The sequence below is a fragment of the Aspergillus aculeatus genome (genome assembly GCF_001890905.1).
Source record: "Aspergillus aculeatus ATCC 16872 unplaced genomic scaffold ASPACscaffold_8, whole genome shotgun sequence".
Classification (NCBI taxonomy): Eukaryota; Fungi; Ascomycota; class Eurotiomycetes; order Eurotiales; family Aspergillaceae; genus Aspergillus; species Aspergillus aculeatus.
Window position 1 is genome coordinate 711465 of NW_017962983.1, and position 16244 is coordinate 727708.

The window sequence follows — 16244 nt, forward strand, 5'->3', positions numbered from 1 at the left end:
CCCGAGATCATCCCTGCAGCTCGATCTTGCCACAAGTTCTTCCTCTTGCTCTGCTCTTTCTCTGGTGTCTCGGCTGGGAAATCCCCCATCCCGCGCCTTAACCCCCCCCCCCCCCACCAACAACACCACCACCAACAACTGGCCTCCGCGCCTGTCGCCCTTCCCCTTTTCCCCTCCTCTCCCTTCATCCTCCGGGGCACAACGTGCTTGCGATTCATTCTGGTCCAAGACTCAACCTCCTTTGTGCCTCGAATCCTTATTCACCATGGATCGCAACATCGCGCGTGCGGTGACGGAGAAGAAGCCGGTCCCGGAGATCGACTTCACATTACATGTCATGGAAGATGGCACTCAGGTGTCCACCCTCGAACGAGTCATCAAAGGTTTGCTACGTTCCCCCGCCTCAAAATTTCGAGTCCTCTTCTGCACAAAGAATCCCGCTGATCGCATGGCAACCATCCAGAGGTGCAAGCGCCGGCGTTGAACACCCCGTCGGACGATCAGTTCTGGTCTCCCGAAGACCCCTCCAAGCCCAACCTCCAGTTTCTCAAACAGCACTTCTACCGGGAAGGCCGTCTTACGGAAGACCAAGCGTTATGGATCATACAGGCTGGAACGCAGCTGCTCAGAGCCGAGCCCAACCTCCTGGAGATGGATGCGCCCATCACCGTGTGCGGTGATGTCCACGGTCAATATTACGATCTCATGAAGCTCTTCGAAGTCGGTGGCGACCCATCCGAGACCCGCTATCTCTTCCTCGGTGACTATGTCGACCGAGGTTACTTCAGTATCGAGGTAAGTATTCGTCCTGCCACCGTGGCTAGCCGCTCCGGTCTGACCCTCCGCAATAGTGTGTGCTCTACCTGTGGGCCTTGAAGATCTGGTACCCCAACACTTTGTGGTTACTGCGGGGTAATCACGAATGTAGACATTTGACGGACTACTTCACCTTCAAGCTGGAGTGTAAGCACAAGTACAGCGAGCGCATCTACGAGGCTTGCATTGAATCTTTCTGCTCGCTGCCGCTGGCGGCGGTCATGAACAAGCAATTCTTGTGTATTCACGGTGGCTTGAGCCCTGAATTGCATACTCTGGAGGACATCAAGGCGGTACGTATCTCTACTGGTTGTGTAGTGAGGCGCTAGCTGATGCACTCTGCTTAGATCGACCGTTTCAGAGAACCTCCGACGCACGGTCTGATGTGTGATATCCTCTGGGCCGATCCTTTGGAAGAATTCGGACAGGAGAAGACTGGAGACTACTTCATTCACAACAGCGTGCGAGGCTGCTCGTACTTCTTCTCATATCCTGCGGCCTGCGCTTTCCTCGAAAAGAACAACCTTCTTTCCATCATTCGCGCGCACGAAGCTCAAGATGCCGGCTATCGCATGTACCGCAAGACCCGGACAACGGGCTTCCCCAGTGTCATGACTATTTTCAGCGCTCCCAACTACCTGGACGTCTACAACAACAAAGCCGCTGTGTTGAAGTACGAGAACAACGTCATGAACATCCGTCAGTTCAACTGCACCCCCCACCCGTACTGGTTGCCGAACTTCATGGACGTCTTCACCTGGTCCCTTCCTTTCGTCGGTGAGAAGATCACGGATATGTTGATTGCAATCCTCAACACCTGCTCCAAGGAGGAGCTTGAAGAAGAGACCCCTACATCTGTATCACCTACCGCGCCCTCGTCACCTCCAGCGGCGCAGATGGATGTGGAGAGCAGCGAATTCAAGCGTCGTGCCATCAAGAACAAGATTCTGGCCATCGGCCGCCTCTCGCGTGTGTTCCAGGTGCTCCGTGAAGAATCCGAACGAGTCACTGAGCTCAAGACCGCGGCTGGTGGTCGTCTGCCGGCGGGCACTCTGATGTTGGGAGCGGAGGGTATCAAGCAGGCCATCACGAACTTTGAAGATGCGCGCAAGGTCGATTTGCAGAACGAACGCCTGCCTCCTTCTCAGGAGGAAGTCATGCGACGCAGTGAAGAGGACCGACGCATTGCTCTCGAGCGGGCGCAGCATGAAGCCGACAACGACGCCGGCCTGGCCACAGTGGCTCGCAGAATCAGCATGTAAGTTTTGCTCCCTTCCGAAGGTCAAACGGCAGGTTCTAATACATCTAGGTCGGCTGGCTCGGGCAAAACTCGTCGGCAACGAGACGCTTCTGCCGTTTCCCGGGAGGCATGAGCGTCAGACAACATTGTAATCGAGAATTGCCGGTTTGGCGAAAGTGGCACATGGACAGATATCCTTCCTTGCAATTTTAGGCGTGCAACTGCTTCACCCTTGTATTGAAAGAAACTCACAGCTTCGAACCCCACGGGCGAGTGATCTTGCCCAGCGACGACCACCTTGGATTAGATGGCTGATCGCACTGGCGGCAAGCACTGTATCAAAGACTGGAGTTGGCGGACGGGGGATAAATCATGTAATTCCTGCACTGCACACAAGCGGTTCTAGGCGTCCGTGACGTCTGAACTATGAGTTGATGATTTGATACACCATGAATTCTGCTCTCATTTTCCAGCCCCGCGTGGCAGCTGTCTGATTTTGTAGTATGGCCAGCGTAGGAATTGGACCGTAAATGTCTAGGTAGTGCAATAGAATCGACACCGCTGATATCATGCTTGGTACCTTACATGTGGTGGAAGTTATCCGGCTGGTTTCCGGCCCGCCAAGACCAACCACCAACTTCAATCCGCCGATACCTTGCTTGCTCCGGCGGCCTCGCTTTCCTCCCTTCGTCTACCCTTCATCCTCTTTGCCAACCTCCAATTCACACCAATGCCTCCCAAAATACGCGGCTCGCTCACAGCGAGCCTTGCGCACGCGGGCCGAGACTCCGCCACAGTCTTCTACTGTCCCTCCTGCTCTACCTGGCGCCGAAATACCAAAACCGCCCTCACTCTTGCGCGTCGTGCCAACAGCACCACCGGCGTTGCTTCCTCCAACTCATCACAGCAATCACAGCCCCTAGATTTCCGACCCCACACTCATCCGATACCCTCCACACCTGCTCCGCGACCCCTCAACAACACCGTTCCTGTCGTTCATGCCGGTGGCCGCAACATCCCCCCGCGGCTGAAAGGTCTCCACACGACGCTCGACCAGCTCAAAGATGTTGCACCCGAGCAGGTCAATCTCAGTCGGTTGCAGCTGGCAATGAGGGGTCTGGAGTCGGAGACCCCTGTGATTCGTGTTGCTGGTATGTTCATCTAGTGTCTTTTCCCTCTGTCCTGCTGGTAATCGATTAACAATGGCGATGGCTTGCTAACATTGCTTAGTACTGGGCTTAAACGATGCCAGTGCAGCGCGCAGACTAGTGAAACTGCTGCTGGCAGACCCCCTGAACGGAAAGGAAAGCTGGGAGGACTTGTTGGAGGAAATGGGTGCGGGGGCGGGAGGTTTGGAGAGAGGACTCTTGATCCGGTGGGTTGGCTCTCTAAAGAATATACCATGAACAGGAAAGGAATAGCATGCTAACTATCGCATCCTGCGATGAAAACAGTTACGGTCCAGTTTCGCAGAGCATACCCAATGATCTCCTCCCGACCATCTCGGTTCCCTCGCCGATCCTGAAGAAAGGCAACCTGGAGATCCTGATTACCAGCCTGGGCGCGGATACCCGTGCAGATGCCAAGTTCACAGCCGATACGTTCCTGGTGCCGACGGTGACGATTCAGACCTCGCATTCGGGCCGGCACAATATGGTGCGGTACCCGGTGCACCGAAGCATTGTGTGCGGCAGCGGCGTCGACGGATTTCTGGCGTACAGCGGGCTGATGGCCCGTTCGGATCTCAAGAACGAGGCGCGGTCGGTCTACGGCGCGATCGAGCTGCCAGTGACCAAACCGGAGAAGTACAGCAATGGACGGGTCGCGTTTGTCGACATCGATAAGGCGGACGAGGCGTTGGCCACGTTCCGTGAGTCAGTGCAGAACGCCTCGCTCTACGAACGCGGGTGGAACAGCAGTGGTGTGCAGCCAGTGGTTAATTGGCTGACCGCGCTGCGGGCGGAGGCGGGCAGTACGCTGGATCCCTCGCTGCGCAGCCTGATCACGTCGCTACTGGATGCGGCAGAGGCTGGTGTCGTCGCGGAGGAGACACAGAGGATCCAGGAGCAAGAACTGGGCATGGTGCCGGTGGAGGTGAGGAATGGGTTGGATCGTTCCGTGTCGGAGTGGGCGGAAAAGGCGCACACGGAGCTCCGCGGCGCACTGGAAGAAGGGTTCGCCAGCAAGCCGTGGAAGGGTCTTGCGTGGTGGAAGCTCTTCTGGCGCGTGGATGACGTGGGCATGATCACCGGGGAGATCCTGGATCGCAAGTTTCTGCGTCAGGCTGAGAGGGAGGTCATCTGGACGGCTGGCCGGTTCCAGCAGGCCGGACTGGTGGAAACCACTCCGGGATCCAGTCCGACCGAGGAACCATCATGGCCGACTCAGATATCCACCCGACGGGCCAAGCTGGTCGAGACGACGGCGCCGGCACTGCAGGCGCTGGCGCAGCGACTCGTGCTGTTCAGCATGTCCACAACCACTCTATCCTCGGCGCTGTCGATCCTGACCTATCTCTCCTGGCCTGCTGCGTCTGTGTACGAGACCTGCACGATGGCAGCGGTTGGTCTGATCTACTCGCTGCGCCGCCAGCAGCGCAAGTGGGAAAGCGCGCGGACCTGGTTCGAGAACGAGGCCCGTGAGGACGGCCGCACGGCTCTGCTCGAGACAGAGGACCAACTCCGTGGCATTGTGCAGCGAGGCAGACGCCCCGTGGAGGAGGAGGTCCCTGTGTCTCCCCTTGAGACTCGACAGGCCATCGATCGAGCGCGCAAAGCTCTCGAGGAGGTCGACTAGATACACCCTAGACTTTCACCCTGTATGTACTGTACCACTATGAATCAACAAAAAATGAATATCGTATAGCATCCCATCCGTACTTTTCTTGTCTTCATGAGATCTCCACACTGCCCTCGGGCACGCCCTTCCAACTTTTCAACCTCCTGGCCAAGAACTGCATGACGGGCAACATCTCGTCTCGATTCCTGGGCATCCCATCCCCACGCCGAGCATACCGATGAACCTCGACAAACTCAAACCAATCCTTCGTCCTGCGCACCGCACTATCCGTCACAGCCACCGAATCCCTCCCCGCAACCACCAACACCGGCGTCCGATTTTTCTGGCTTGTTGTATTCTTGACCGCGGATAATGGAAACGGGGCCCCGATCGAAACCACCCCTGCCAACCACCGATCATTACCGTTCTGCTGCGTAGAAGATCCCAACGCCCCGCTACTCTCACCTTCTCCCCTAGAACCACCAGCAGCAGCAGCAGCAGCAACCTCCAACCCCACCATCCCGCCCTGCCCCAACCCAAACACCAACACATCCCGCCACCGATACCCGCACTTCCGGACCAGAACCCCCGCAATCACCTCGTGGACGATCAGGCGCACCGCCCGCGTGAACCCGGCGTCCATGTCCAGCTCCCCCGCCGGCGTGAAGGTCACGTCGTCGCCCCAGTGGTAGCCGCCCAGGTCGAAGGGGAGGGGCTGCGGGGCTTGAAGGGTGAGGATGGTGGTTTCGGGGAGGTGAAGGGCGCGCGCGAAGGCGGTGAAGTTGGCGGCGGTGTCGCCGAGGCCGTGCAGAAGGAGGAGGATGTTGGGGGATTTTTGGGAGGTGCTGGGGGGCGTGGGGTGGGTGATTGTTAGGGTGAGGTGGGAGGGGAAGTCGGTTTTTTGGGGGGCGCGGGGGGAGAGGATTTTGGGTTGGGGTTGGGGCTGGGGTGGTCATTGTTGGTTGTGGATTGCTGCTTGGTTGTTTGTTTGTTCTAGGGGTTGTTTGCTTGTTGTTTTGTGGGTTGTGGGATGGTGGTCTTGTTGATTGAGGTGTTTGATGGAAGGGAGGTGAGGACGGAGAGCTTGCAGCGGAAAGCTCATGTCTGCGCCGGGTCGCGGGCGGGCAGGTAATTGCCGCTTTCGGGTTAGTCGGCTGGCTGTCATGCATATGCTGCTGCTGCTGCTGCTGCGCTACTGTTTACTATCGTCATGCAAGAGGTTGTTTGCATTATGACACGAGGTGTTTTTTCAACATGCTCATACTCATGCTCACACTCGGGGTTGATCGCAGTTTGGAATCGCAGATTTCCCATGACTGGTCTATCATGACCTGACCGACTATCGAACAATGACATGATGGAACGGAGAATGATCGTTGATTCTCCATGCTCGATACGGCTCCTGTCTGGCATGGCATGACGTCCCCATCCCATGCACACTGAAACGAGGCCAAGAGCAACCGTCTGGACAACTGTGCTCCGACTGTAACAATGATGGGCATGATTCACATTCTCCAGCTGAAGCAATACGTAATGTCTTTGCTCGCCTCGTCCACTGGACCCAAGCCACATTCCGACACTGCCACACACCAGCCCCCCTCCCCCCCCCCCCCCTCCAAGCCACTGATTCAGAGGTCATAACAACCGACTGATGCGAACTCCAAAAGGACGCTACAGGACTTCCGGTCTCAGGCTATCGAACATTGCGGAGCCTTCGGTAGAATCAATCGGGCAAGTAGCTGTGGGGATAACGATCACTTTCGGACCTCGCATAGCCAACCATTAACCCCGAGCATGCTCCACTTCGTGCAGCATTGCGCGTGCCCAAAAAACATGACATTTCCAGATTTACCCGCCTGGCAAGGCCAGACACTACGTACCAGCCTAATCTGCATATGTGTAGATCTGGGGAAGATTAGATTTGATATCCAGGCCAGCTCTTGACTTGGGCCATTCGAGTTGCACAAGATAGGGCAGAGGATAAGCCTTGACAAGAGCTTCTTGGCGCACAGTGTTCCTTCGGTTCAGCCGGCTTTCCTCCTCAATCCTCGCCAAGCCCGGGCGAGTGTTGTGGCCGAGGCGCTAAATCCACAGCCGGATGGAACTCACCCAGAGTTTAAGGCTGAGGCAATCCCCATCTGCATCTTGGCCCCCCAGCGGTGTCGCCCGTCTTACCCATGGGAATCATGGGAATTATGGGACGCGTACGTATTTTCGAGGCGATGATCCTTGACAATCGCTATTCCCTAGAACGTAGGCACACAAGAAGGGTCTGGAAAAGTGAAATTTTGCGAATCAGTCAGCTAGTCCCGCATTGGCATGGCCATCTCTCTCTATTTTCAGAGGCGCAGGCGGAACCAACGGACGAGGAGGGGTCATGATTCTGTCCGCCCCTCTTCTCTGGCGACTGTCTATTGTCTAGGCTACGCCATTGTTGTACCCTCGGCCTCCTATCATTGGGACCCATGTTTCAGCTCACAGACAAGCCCACCGTGTCCCCAGCTGTACGGAAAGTACCCCTGGCGGATTTCCGAGCACAGCGTACCTCCGTAACCCGGGAGGCTCACTCCATGCGATCCGACCCCTCCGGACTGACTGTATGCTGTCCGATGCAGCCAATAGCCTGATTCTCTCAGACAGCCTTCAGAGAAGCGCTTACACACACAGACGGCACTAAAGCTGCTATGCTTACGCTGCCCCTCCGAGGCGCTGAGGTGAATTTGTGAAATGATGACCAACGTGGCGCGGGGACCAACGACTGGGAGTGATCTGCCTTCCATCCACCCCACCTTGGAGGGGCCACACCAGAGCATTGCCATTCAGCCAATGATCCCTTCCCCCACAAGGCATTGAGAGTTTTGCAGACTTGCAGCTATATTGGTCTTCACGACAGCAGTGGGTCAGGGGGCGCGGAGGGGTACCTAGCCGACGAGAGCTGAATTAGTTGAGGTGGGCTGGCTGAGGCACAGCTGGCTGTATATAAGTCGTCCATCGTCCTGCTTCTTGCCTTTCTTTTTCTCTCTCCGTTCACACACACCATCTTTCCTCCTTCTCAAACACCCTCTTCACACATTACACATCAATCACAATGGCTTGGGGCTGGGGTAAGTTACTCCTATGCAGCAGCTGCTAACCCTCATCTGGATGCATCGCGGGATTATCCCTGTCCTGTTACTTGCCCAGTTTGACTTCCGTAACCTGCATCGGATGGACATGTTTGTAACACAACTAACCACGTTTGCCTTGCAGACGAATCCAACGAGGCTCACCGTCAGGTCTACAACGGCGAGCAGCACCACGAGGCCAAGTTCTCCCACGAGCTTCTGGCCGGTGCCGCTTCCTTCGAGGGCATGAAGCTCTTCGAGGACCACCAGCGCAAGGAGGGTATGCTTTCTCCCTCGTCTCACTACATCCCCCTTTCCTGTGTCAGACAGCCACGCTAACCGCCATGATATCCACCAGGCAAGCCCGTTAGCCACGCTTTCGCCAAGGAGCTTCTTGCTGGCATCGTCGGTTCTCAGATTGACAGACTTGCCGAGACCAAGGGTATGGATGAGGTCGACAAGATCCGTGCCAAGAAGCACGCCCAGGAGAACGCCCACCAGATGTACGAGGAGCACTACGAGCGCGGTCACGGCGCTCCCGAATACGACCCTCGCCTTCCTCCTCCCCCCCACTTCCGTGACGAGGGCCGCTTCCCTGACCAGGGCCGCTGGTAAAGGCTGTGGCTGGTACTAAGCTCTAGTGCGATAAGGGATAGACTGGATCTGAACTTGTCGACCGGGGGTGTGTTGATATGATACCGATGATTTGTGTTCCCAATGAAAAATATTTCTCATAATTGTTTTTTTTTTCTGATTCTGAATCGTGGTCCTCTGCATGCGACGTGGCCTGTGGATTGGAGCCCTCTCGCGGGTATATGATTTGTACGGTATGGCGGAGAGTCAGGTGAGCTATCATCGAATGATGAGAGTCGGTCTGGAAGAGTAGGAACCAAAACAAAACAGTCGTAATGATGAATCGCAACCCGATGCAAGAGTTATGAAGGTCAAACGCTGGGCGCTGGGCAGGCTGAAACGCCCACCGCAAACTGCATGGCCAGTATGTAGGATTCCACCCAATCGGGCAAGTAACGCGGATTATCACGGAGTGATTGCGACTGACGGCAAGCAAGGATCGTCGGGAAGAGTGTGTGCGCCTATTTTCGGTTCCTGTATGAAGATAGATAGTTTCCTGCGGGAGAGAGGGGCAGTTTTGGGATAGCTTTTCCGGCTTCTCAATTCCACTCTGGGTAAACCTTTTTTTTTTGTTTTCGCATGTTGACAGATTCCATGAATCTCTCCAAGGGCCCTGACAAGGGAATTCCAATCATGAGGAACGAAACGCGAAGCTGTCAAGGACATCCATGGGACTGTGAGTAGTGGAGAGGGAGTATACGAGCAGCAACCACCGTGTATGCGCGGCAAACCTCTTACTTTATGGGGATACTTTGTCCGGTATGACAGAGCAGCCAATGACTGAGATTCGCAGCTCACCGCCCTGCCAAGGCTCCTGCAAATGAGCTCATCGGCTGCTGCACGTGCATGAACCCAAGCCTATCAGGCTACGATAGACGGTCAATCTAGGCAAGAAAGAAGGTTCACTCGTTCCTCACCAATTTCGATCCATGAAATCAGGTATCTTGCTCGCTTCGCTCTCTGTCGGTCTGTCAGTCAGTCAGTCAGTCATTCGGCTCTTTGTCTCGCTATGACGGGTGTTAGTGAACCTGTGGTAGCTTGCCTCTGGTCTCGCTTTTGACCTATTTCTCGCATTTTTACTTCTGGTTTTCCACATTTAAACTTACTCGTATTTTCCTTCTTCCATTCTTATCTGCTTCTACCTCCGCCCTCCGTTCCACTGTGACATTCTATTTCTATCTTCCATTGTTTTTTTTACTCTGTCTCTTTACTCCCCTCCCCTCTTTCCCCTCGTCCTATATTGGAGAATCGTGTGCTTGTTCTACCTTCTTGGCCCAAGGTTGAACTGATCGTTGTCTTGAGCTACTTTCAATCGCCCTGTGCAATGAGATTACGAAGCCTACGAACTATTGGAGCCCTTATCGATTGATCCTCGGATACCAGATTCCCTGTCAACTTGCTCCACCATTCTTCTGCTTCATCTTTGTTGCCACTGTGATGGCACTTTCTGCGTCATAAATCTTCCTGGGTATCTGCTGTAATTTTTTTGTCAACCGTATTATGCTCGCTCATGCCTTTGCCTTCCCAGCATGAAATTCGCCAAGTGTGTCCCACTCTCACCCAACCCACCATTGCTCCGGAATGCTTGTTTCCTGTGAGGCTTTGCTGACCCAGTCATTGGCGACAGGGAGCTGGAACACGAATTAGTTCCAGAATGGCGAGCTAAATATCTCGACTACAAGGTTGGTGCTTCCCCAGTGCTTGCTCCCATAGACGGGGGCGCTTGTGGTTTCGATTCTCATCATTGTGTGACGCTGGGGGACGACAGACCGGCAAAAAGAAAGTCAAAGCCATCTCGCGCGCCCTGCAGAAAGCCAATCGCAGCCCTAGCCATCCGTCCATCCGCAATTTCTCCTACCCCCAACATGACCAGTCCGATCGCCTGCTGAGTTCGGATCCCCGCTCGTCGTTTCGAAGCGAAAGCCGACACGATTTGGCCCAGGACACCCTCCAGGTTCCCTCCACGCCGGTGCGAAGTAATGGCTTGACACCGCGCTCAACGTCGGCGCGCAGTGAACGTCAGCCCCTCCGGGCCCCTGGATCGCGCTTCTCAGGCGTGGTCGGCACGTATGGCAGTATTGTCGCCACTCCGCCATCACAGCAGGCTGCGTCGTCGGATGTAGCCTCGCTGCGGTTGCCGGATCCAGCAATTGATCCTAAGGAGGTTGAGTTCTCGTCGCCAGAAAGAGAGGATGATACAGACGACCACCGCCCCGAAAGCCCGTCTCCGATTTTATCGCGATACGAAAGCTTGCGACCAGCTACGCCTGCCAGATCGCGCCGGAGCCCCTCGACGCCACAACCCGCTGCTGGTGGTATAAAGGATTATAAGAGGAACACGGGTGCAGGCCCGTCGAACCGTAGAGGCTCCCTACTGCAGCGGGTGCTGTCTTACCCGGATTGGAATGCCCCCGAGAAGCGCGACACCACTGATACGTCGACATCGGAAATCGCCAAGCGGCAGGATGAGTTCTTCGCTTTTCTTGATGGCGAGCTAGCCAAGATAGATTCGTTCTATCAGATGAAAGAACAAGAAGCGGCGGAGCGTTTGAAGGTGCTCCGAAGCCAGCTGCATATCATGCGGGACCAGCGCACCCAAGAAGTGCTTGGGAAAACGAAGAACGGTGGGCTCAAGAAGGACAATGCGCAGGCAAACGGCTTTGGCGGATTCGCCAAAATCAAGGATGCTTTCCCGGGACGTCATTTTGGGAAAAATTCGAAGGCCCTGGCAGAGTTGGCAACGCCGGTCGGACAAGCGCAAGACCTACCGAACACCATCACGCGGAGAGATTTCGCACGACGGCCGGAAGAGTCCAACAACGCCGAGGTTCCGTATCGCTCCGCCAAAAGAAAGCTTAAACATGCGCTTCAAGAATTCTATCGTGGCGTGGAGTTGTTGAAGGCATACGCCTATCTGAACCGAACCGCTTTCCGGAAGATTAACAAGAAATATGACAAGGTTGTCAATGCGCATCCCCCGATGAGATACCTCTCTGAGAAGGTCAATAAGGCGTGGTTCGTTCAGAGTGAGGTTACGGAGCATTTGTTGTCGGCGGCAGAGGACCTCTACGCACGTTATTTTGAGCGCGGGAACCGCAAGATTGCCGCCTCGAAGTTGCGCCATACAGTCAACAAGGCTGGAGACTACTCGCCGAACACATTCCGTTCTGGTCTCCTGTTGATGGCTGGCATCCTGTTTGCAGCCCAGGCATTGGTTTATGCTAGCCGTAATCTGAATAATGACGATTCCGAAGTGAAGCTGAATACAAGCTACTTGCTCCAGGTTGGTCTTGCATGCCTCGTACGCGAGTTCTTGGGTTACCTAACCGCAATAGATCTACGGTGGTTATTTCCTCATCGTTCTGCATTTTCTCCTATTTTGCTTGGACTGCATGGTCTGGACGAAGGCCAAGATAAACTACGTCTTCGTTTTCGAGTTCGACACCAGACACGCATTAGACTGGCGGCAATTAACTGAGGTCAGAGCTTCTATTTCACCATGTGGATTGCTTGATGTTGACGCGACTGCAGTTACCGAGTTTCTTCTTGTTCATACTAGGTCTCTTCATGTGGCTGAACTTCATGATTATCAATGACGCATATATCTATTGGCCTGTCGTTCTGATAGGTGTGACGGTGATAGTTCTGTTCTTGCCAGTGCGCACATTATACCACCACAGTCGAAAGTGGTGGGCATATTCCAATGTGAGTCGTGCTCTAGTTGACATACCGCAGCTGAAAACTAACTACGCATGGTAGTGGCGGCTTTTGTTGGCTGGTTTATACCCCGTCGAGTTTCGTGACTTCTTTCTCGGTGATATGTACTGCTCGCAGACGTACGCCATGGGCGTGAGTATCACTCGATTGTTGCATGAACTCTGGCAGTGGTTGTTAATCCGATCTTAGAATATTGAATTGTTCTTCTGTCTCTATGCGAAACACTGGAGTGACCCTCAGCAGTGTAACTCCTCTCACTCCCGCTTGTTGGGGTTCTTCACGTGCCTTCCAGGAATCTGGAGAGCTCTTCAGTGCTTACGTCGATATGCCGACACGAGGAACGCCTTTCCTCACTTGCTCAACTTCGGCAAATACATGTTCACTGTCCTCTACTATTGTACCCTGAGTCTCTACCGCATCGACAGGGTCTCGAGCTTTGAGGCTCCGTTCATCACGTTTGCGTTGCTGAATGCTGTCTACTGCTCCGTCTGGGATCTCGCCATGGATTGGAGTCTGGGAAACCCTCACGCGAAGAACCCAATGCTTCGCGAGGTGCTCGCCTTCCGGAAGCCGTGGGTGTATTATGTTGGGATGGTCATCGATGTCGTTGTCCGCTTTAACTGGATCTTCTATGCGATTTTCCGCAAAGACATTCAGCATTCGGCTGTCCTCAGTTTCGCTGTTGCACTTTCAGAGGTAGGCCGCAGAGGGGTGTGGACGATCTTCCGTGTGGAGAACGAGCACTGCACCAACGTTCTTCTCTTCCGAGCATCCAGGGACGTTCCCCTACCATACGAAGTTCCCAAACCACAGGCTCCGTCGGCTCAGCCAGAGGAGGCTATGCAGCTTCAAGACCATCAACCTCTGGCGCCCGTGCCTACCATTGGCGACGCCGAGCAAGGAACCCCACCCACTCCAGGCTTGTCAGTCCGGAGCCCACGTGGTCTTGCCCGGGTTGGTACCTTGTTGGCTGCGGCCCACGCCCAAGACTTCCAGCGTAAGAGGCGTCCTGGAGAGTTGCATAGCGCTTCGATAACCCGGGAGGGCCTGGATACGCCGGAAGATAGTACAGATGAGGACGAAGGCTCGCGGCCGTCGTCAGAGGGTGGAAATGTGATAGTGGAGGAGTATCGAGATGATGACGACGACCGGGAGTAACAGCCTCTGAGCTGGTCGGGGCCGCGCATTCAAGTCCTAGCGATAGGATATCTGCATTCATGGCATATATTAGAGGATAGAATCTATACATAATCTCGCATATAATAGATGATCATAATTTACGATGCTGCGAGTTCGCGCATTAGCCTTGGGTTCCTGTGCCTGAAACTCCTTGCTAGTTGTACTTGAAGAGTAAATGTTCTGCCTAAGGCTCAGTAGAGCGAAAAAGGGAAATCAGGTGACGGAACGACGTCACGCGGCTTCCGAAAGGCGGTATCTCCGCCCGCGTTCTCGACCCTTCTCTCTCCACTTCACTTCGCCCCCCCGTCTTCCTGTCAGCCGTGAGATTTAAAGCATTAACCATCTCGTTCTCTCTGGATTGGTCTTCTCACTACTCCATAGAAGCTATCCTGAGAGCAAAATGGCTGCCAATACTAGATATGAGCCCGCACCGCAGCGCGACTCTTTTGAAGAGCGTGCTTACACTCAGCCCCCGCCCTCTTATCAGGCAACTGCCGATTATACACAGGCGGCGCCTCGCAGCGAAGACGATAATGTTCCCGATGACTTCAAGGTAAAGCTTCCGTCCCACACTTTTCCAGATCTAGATTGACAGGATGTGATGCAGTTTGGCGGCACTGTGGCGGAGGGCACCCTGCCCATTCGTATGCAGTTTATCCGCAAGGTCTATGCGATCCTGTGAGTGTCTCTCCCGATATATCTCGAACCGGAGTGTAGCCAGCCTAACCATTTTCTTTCTCTGGAATTCAGGACGGTGCAACTCCTCCTCACGACGGTGATGAGCTCGATCTCCTTCTTCAGTCCCAGCTACCGGAACTGGATCCAGTCCAATTTCTGGGTGATGATCCTGTCGGTGTTCGGGGCGCTGGGCTTCATGCTGGTGACCTACTGGAAGCGCAAGTCGTACCCGGCCAATTTGCTGTTCCTGTCGGGCTTCACGATCATGGAGGCCTACTCGATCAGCGTGGTGACGTCGTTGTACGAGAGCCGGATCGTGCTGCAGGCGCTGGTGATCACGCTGGGCCTGTTCGTCGCCCTGACGCTGTTCGCGTGCCAGACCAAGTACGACTTCACGCACTGGATGCCCTACCTGTTCGGCGCGCTGTGGTTCTTGGTCCTCTTCGGCTTCATGGCCATGTTCTTCCCCGGCAACAGCACCGTCGAGCTCGTCTACGGCGGCGTCGCCGCCCTCGTCTTCGCCGGCTACATCCTCGTCGACACCCAGCTCGTCATGCGCCACTACCACGTCGAGGAGGAGATTGCCGCCTCCATCTCCCTCTACCTCGACATCTTGAACTTGTTCCTCGCCATTCTGCGCATCTTGAACAGCCAGAGCAATAACTAAGCTCGGGTCGGGTTCTGGCTTGATCAGCGCAAGCAGGTTCTCTAGGCTTAGGCTTAGGCTTACTCCAGCTAGCTACTATCACGACTCCCCCCGTTCCCGTTCCCGTTCCTCAATCCCACTTCCATGAATTACCACCACACAACACCAAGGAAAATAAACCATAACGCTAGTACACCAATACCAAACAAGATTGCCAAATAACGTTAACGATCCATGGAGTTTCTTGATCTTGTTCTTGCCTTTTGTCTCTTCCCGACCAGACTTGCTGCGCTGTATTTCTCTAAATCTCTTACCTAATTCATCTCTGCCCCTGTGGCTTGTGCTCTGCACACAGTTCATTTCCGCGTTCGCCCAATCTCGAAATCATGAATTAGCTGTCTTGTTTTTTTTTACATACACCCAGCATATTTTGCTCTTCAAGTCATGTGTACCGGTAACCCTTTTTCATCCACATTTGTAAATCAGATATGGTCTAAAAATGCCAGGCCAAGTTGTGCTTCTTCTTCGAGTGACCTTCCCTCCCCGGACACGTAGATTTCTTCCAACCTTCCAACTTGCCAAGTCGCATAGTAAATACAGCCAACAGCGTGATAACTAGTGCCCGGGTTAGATCTTGTTGGAATACAAAATAACAATAGAATCTATTTTTTATCACAACAATATGAGTTGAGATCAGCTTCGGAAAGGAGTGTAAGATAGTGTGCTTTGTAGTGGGAATATAGAGAGCAACTATATTTCTATATCTATACATATATCTATATCCCGTATAAAACACTCTGGATCAATGTACCTATGATCAAATGGCTTGCTGCCATTTTCGGCGTCGTTGAACGACGCTGGAAGAGGGGGAGAACGGAAACGACGGAATTTGGGGGAGAAAACAATGCCTTGTGGATGGGTTATGTATACTATACAAGAGACGAAAATAAGCGGAGAAAAGAAGTACTGTGACCATCGACCAACCCAGGTAACCAACCCAAACAAAACCATGGTTTCGCCTTGAGCAATTGGAGTGCGAGCGGGCCAGAGCAAAGGCAATCAATCATAATGCCCAGCCCAAGCTGGATGGATATCGCGGCGCTTCGAATTGTAATGGGGGCCCGAAGAACAATGGACGTATATACCGAAAAGGAACCTCGTTCAACAACTGTTTCGGGTGGGTTGGGTTGGGTGGGCCTACGATTGTTGCTGTTCGGTGGGAGTTGTAAAATCTACAGGTATTATTAGATGATTTAGATGGACGGTTTGGTATAAGTGAACTAAGCTTCATATGCAATGATAGGAAGAGAGGTTGAGTACTTGCCAGCAATGTCTCCACAGCGAACGGGGGGTAAATCCGCGCAGCGGTGAATTGAATCCAAGAGGAGCTGTCGGTGTGAAGGGGTACACACACACACACACACACACACACACACACACACACGACGGGAGG

The 16244-nt window shown here is 54.1% G+C and overlaps 6 protein-coding genes across 6 annotated transcripts; 5 read left to right on the plus strand and 1 right to left on the minus strand.

Moving 5' to 3' along the window:
• Nucleotides 1–203: 203 nt before the first annotated feature.
• Nucleotides 204–2527, plus strand: ASPACDRAFT_78716 (serine/threonine-protein phosphatase 2B catalytic subunit). Its single transcript, XM_020205250.1, has 5 exons — nt 204–383; nt 464–795; nt 852–1109; nt 1164–2074; nt 2126–2527. Exons 1-5 carry the CDS (start codon nt 266–268, stop codon nt 2187–2189), a joined length of 1683 nt encoding a protein of 560 aa, XP_020056122.1. The 5' UTR covers nt 204–265; the 3' UTR covers nt 2190–2527.
• Nucleotides 2528–2546: 19 nt separating this feature from the next.
• Nucleotides 2547–5054, plus strand: ASPACDRAFT_119513 (uncharacterized protein). The gene is made up of 3 exons (XM_020196256.1): nt 2547–3207; nt 3287–3431; nt 3511–5054. Exons 1-3 carry the CDS (start codon nt 2787–2789, stop codon nt 4850–4852), a joined length of 1908 nt encoding a protein of 635 aa, XP_020056123.1. The 5' UTR covers nt 2547–2786; the 3' UTR covers nt 4853–5054.
• ASPACDRAFT_43416 (alpha/beta hydrolase) lies at nt 4947–6148 on the minus strand (the record flags this gene model as incomplete). The annotated part of the gene is made up of 2 exons (XM_020201250.1): nt 4947–5679; nt 6099–6148. 2 exons carry the CDS (start codon nt 6146–6148, stop codon nt 4947–4949), a joined length of 783 nt encoding a protein of 260 aa, XP_020056124.1.
• Nucleotides 6149–7922: 1774 nt separating this feature from the next.
• On the plus strand, nt 7923–8553 carry ASPACDRAFT_60614 (DUF3759 domain-containing protein; the record flags this gene model as incomplete). Its single annotated transcript, XM_020203577.1, has 3 exons — nt 7923–7938; nt 8084–8218; nt 8297–8553. 3 exons carry the CDS (start codon nt 7923–7925, stop codon nt 8551–8553), a joined length of 408 nt encoding a protein of 135 aa, XP_020056125.1.
• A 1248-nt stretch (nt 8554–9801) lies between these two features.
• Nucleotides 9802–13576, plus strand: ASPACDRAFT_78719 (SPX and EXS domain-containing protein). Its single transcript, XM_020205251.1, has 7 exons — nt 9802–10114; nt 10199–10253; nt 10340–11854; nt 11907–12050; nt 12103–12276; nt 12331–12420; nt 12478–13576. Exons 1-7 carry the CDS (start codon nt 10101–10103, stop codon nt 13444–13446), a joined length of 2961 nt encoding a protein of 986 aa, XP_020056126.1. The 5' UTR covers nt 9802–10100; the 3' UTR covers nt 13447–13576.
• Nucleotides 13577–13777: 201 nt separating this feature from the next.
• On the plus strand, nt 13778–15286 carry ASPACDRAFT_78720 (Bax inhibitor-1 family protein). The gene is made up of 3 exons (XM_020205252.1): nt 13778–14020; nt 14075–14145; nt 14218–15286. The coding sequence occupies exons 1-3, from the start codon at nt 13868–13870 to the stop codon at nt 14810–14812; spliced, it is 819 nt and encodes a 272-aa protein (XP_020056127.1). The 5' UTR covers nt 13778–13867; the 3' UTR covers nt 14813–15286.
• The last annotated feature ends 958 nt before the right edge of the window (nt 15287–16244 follow it).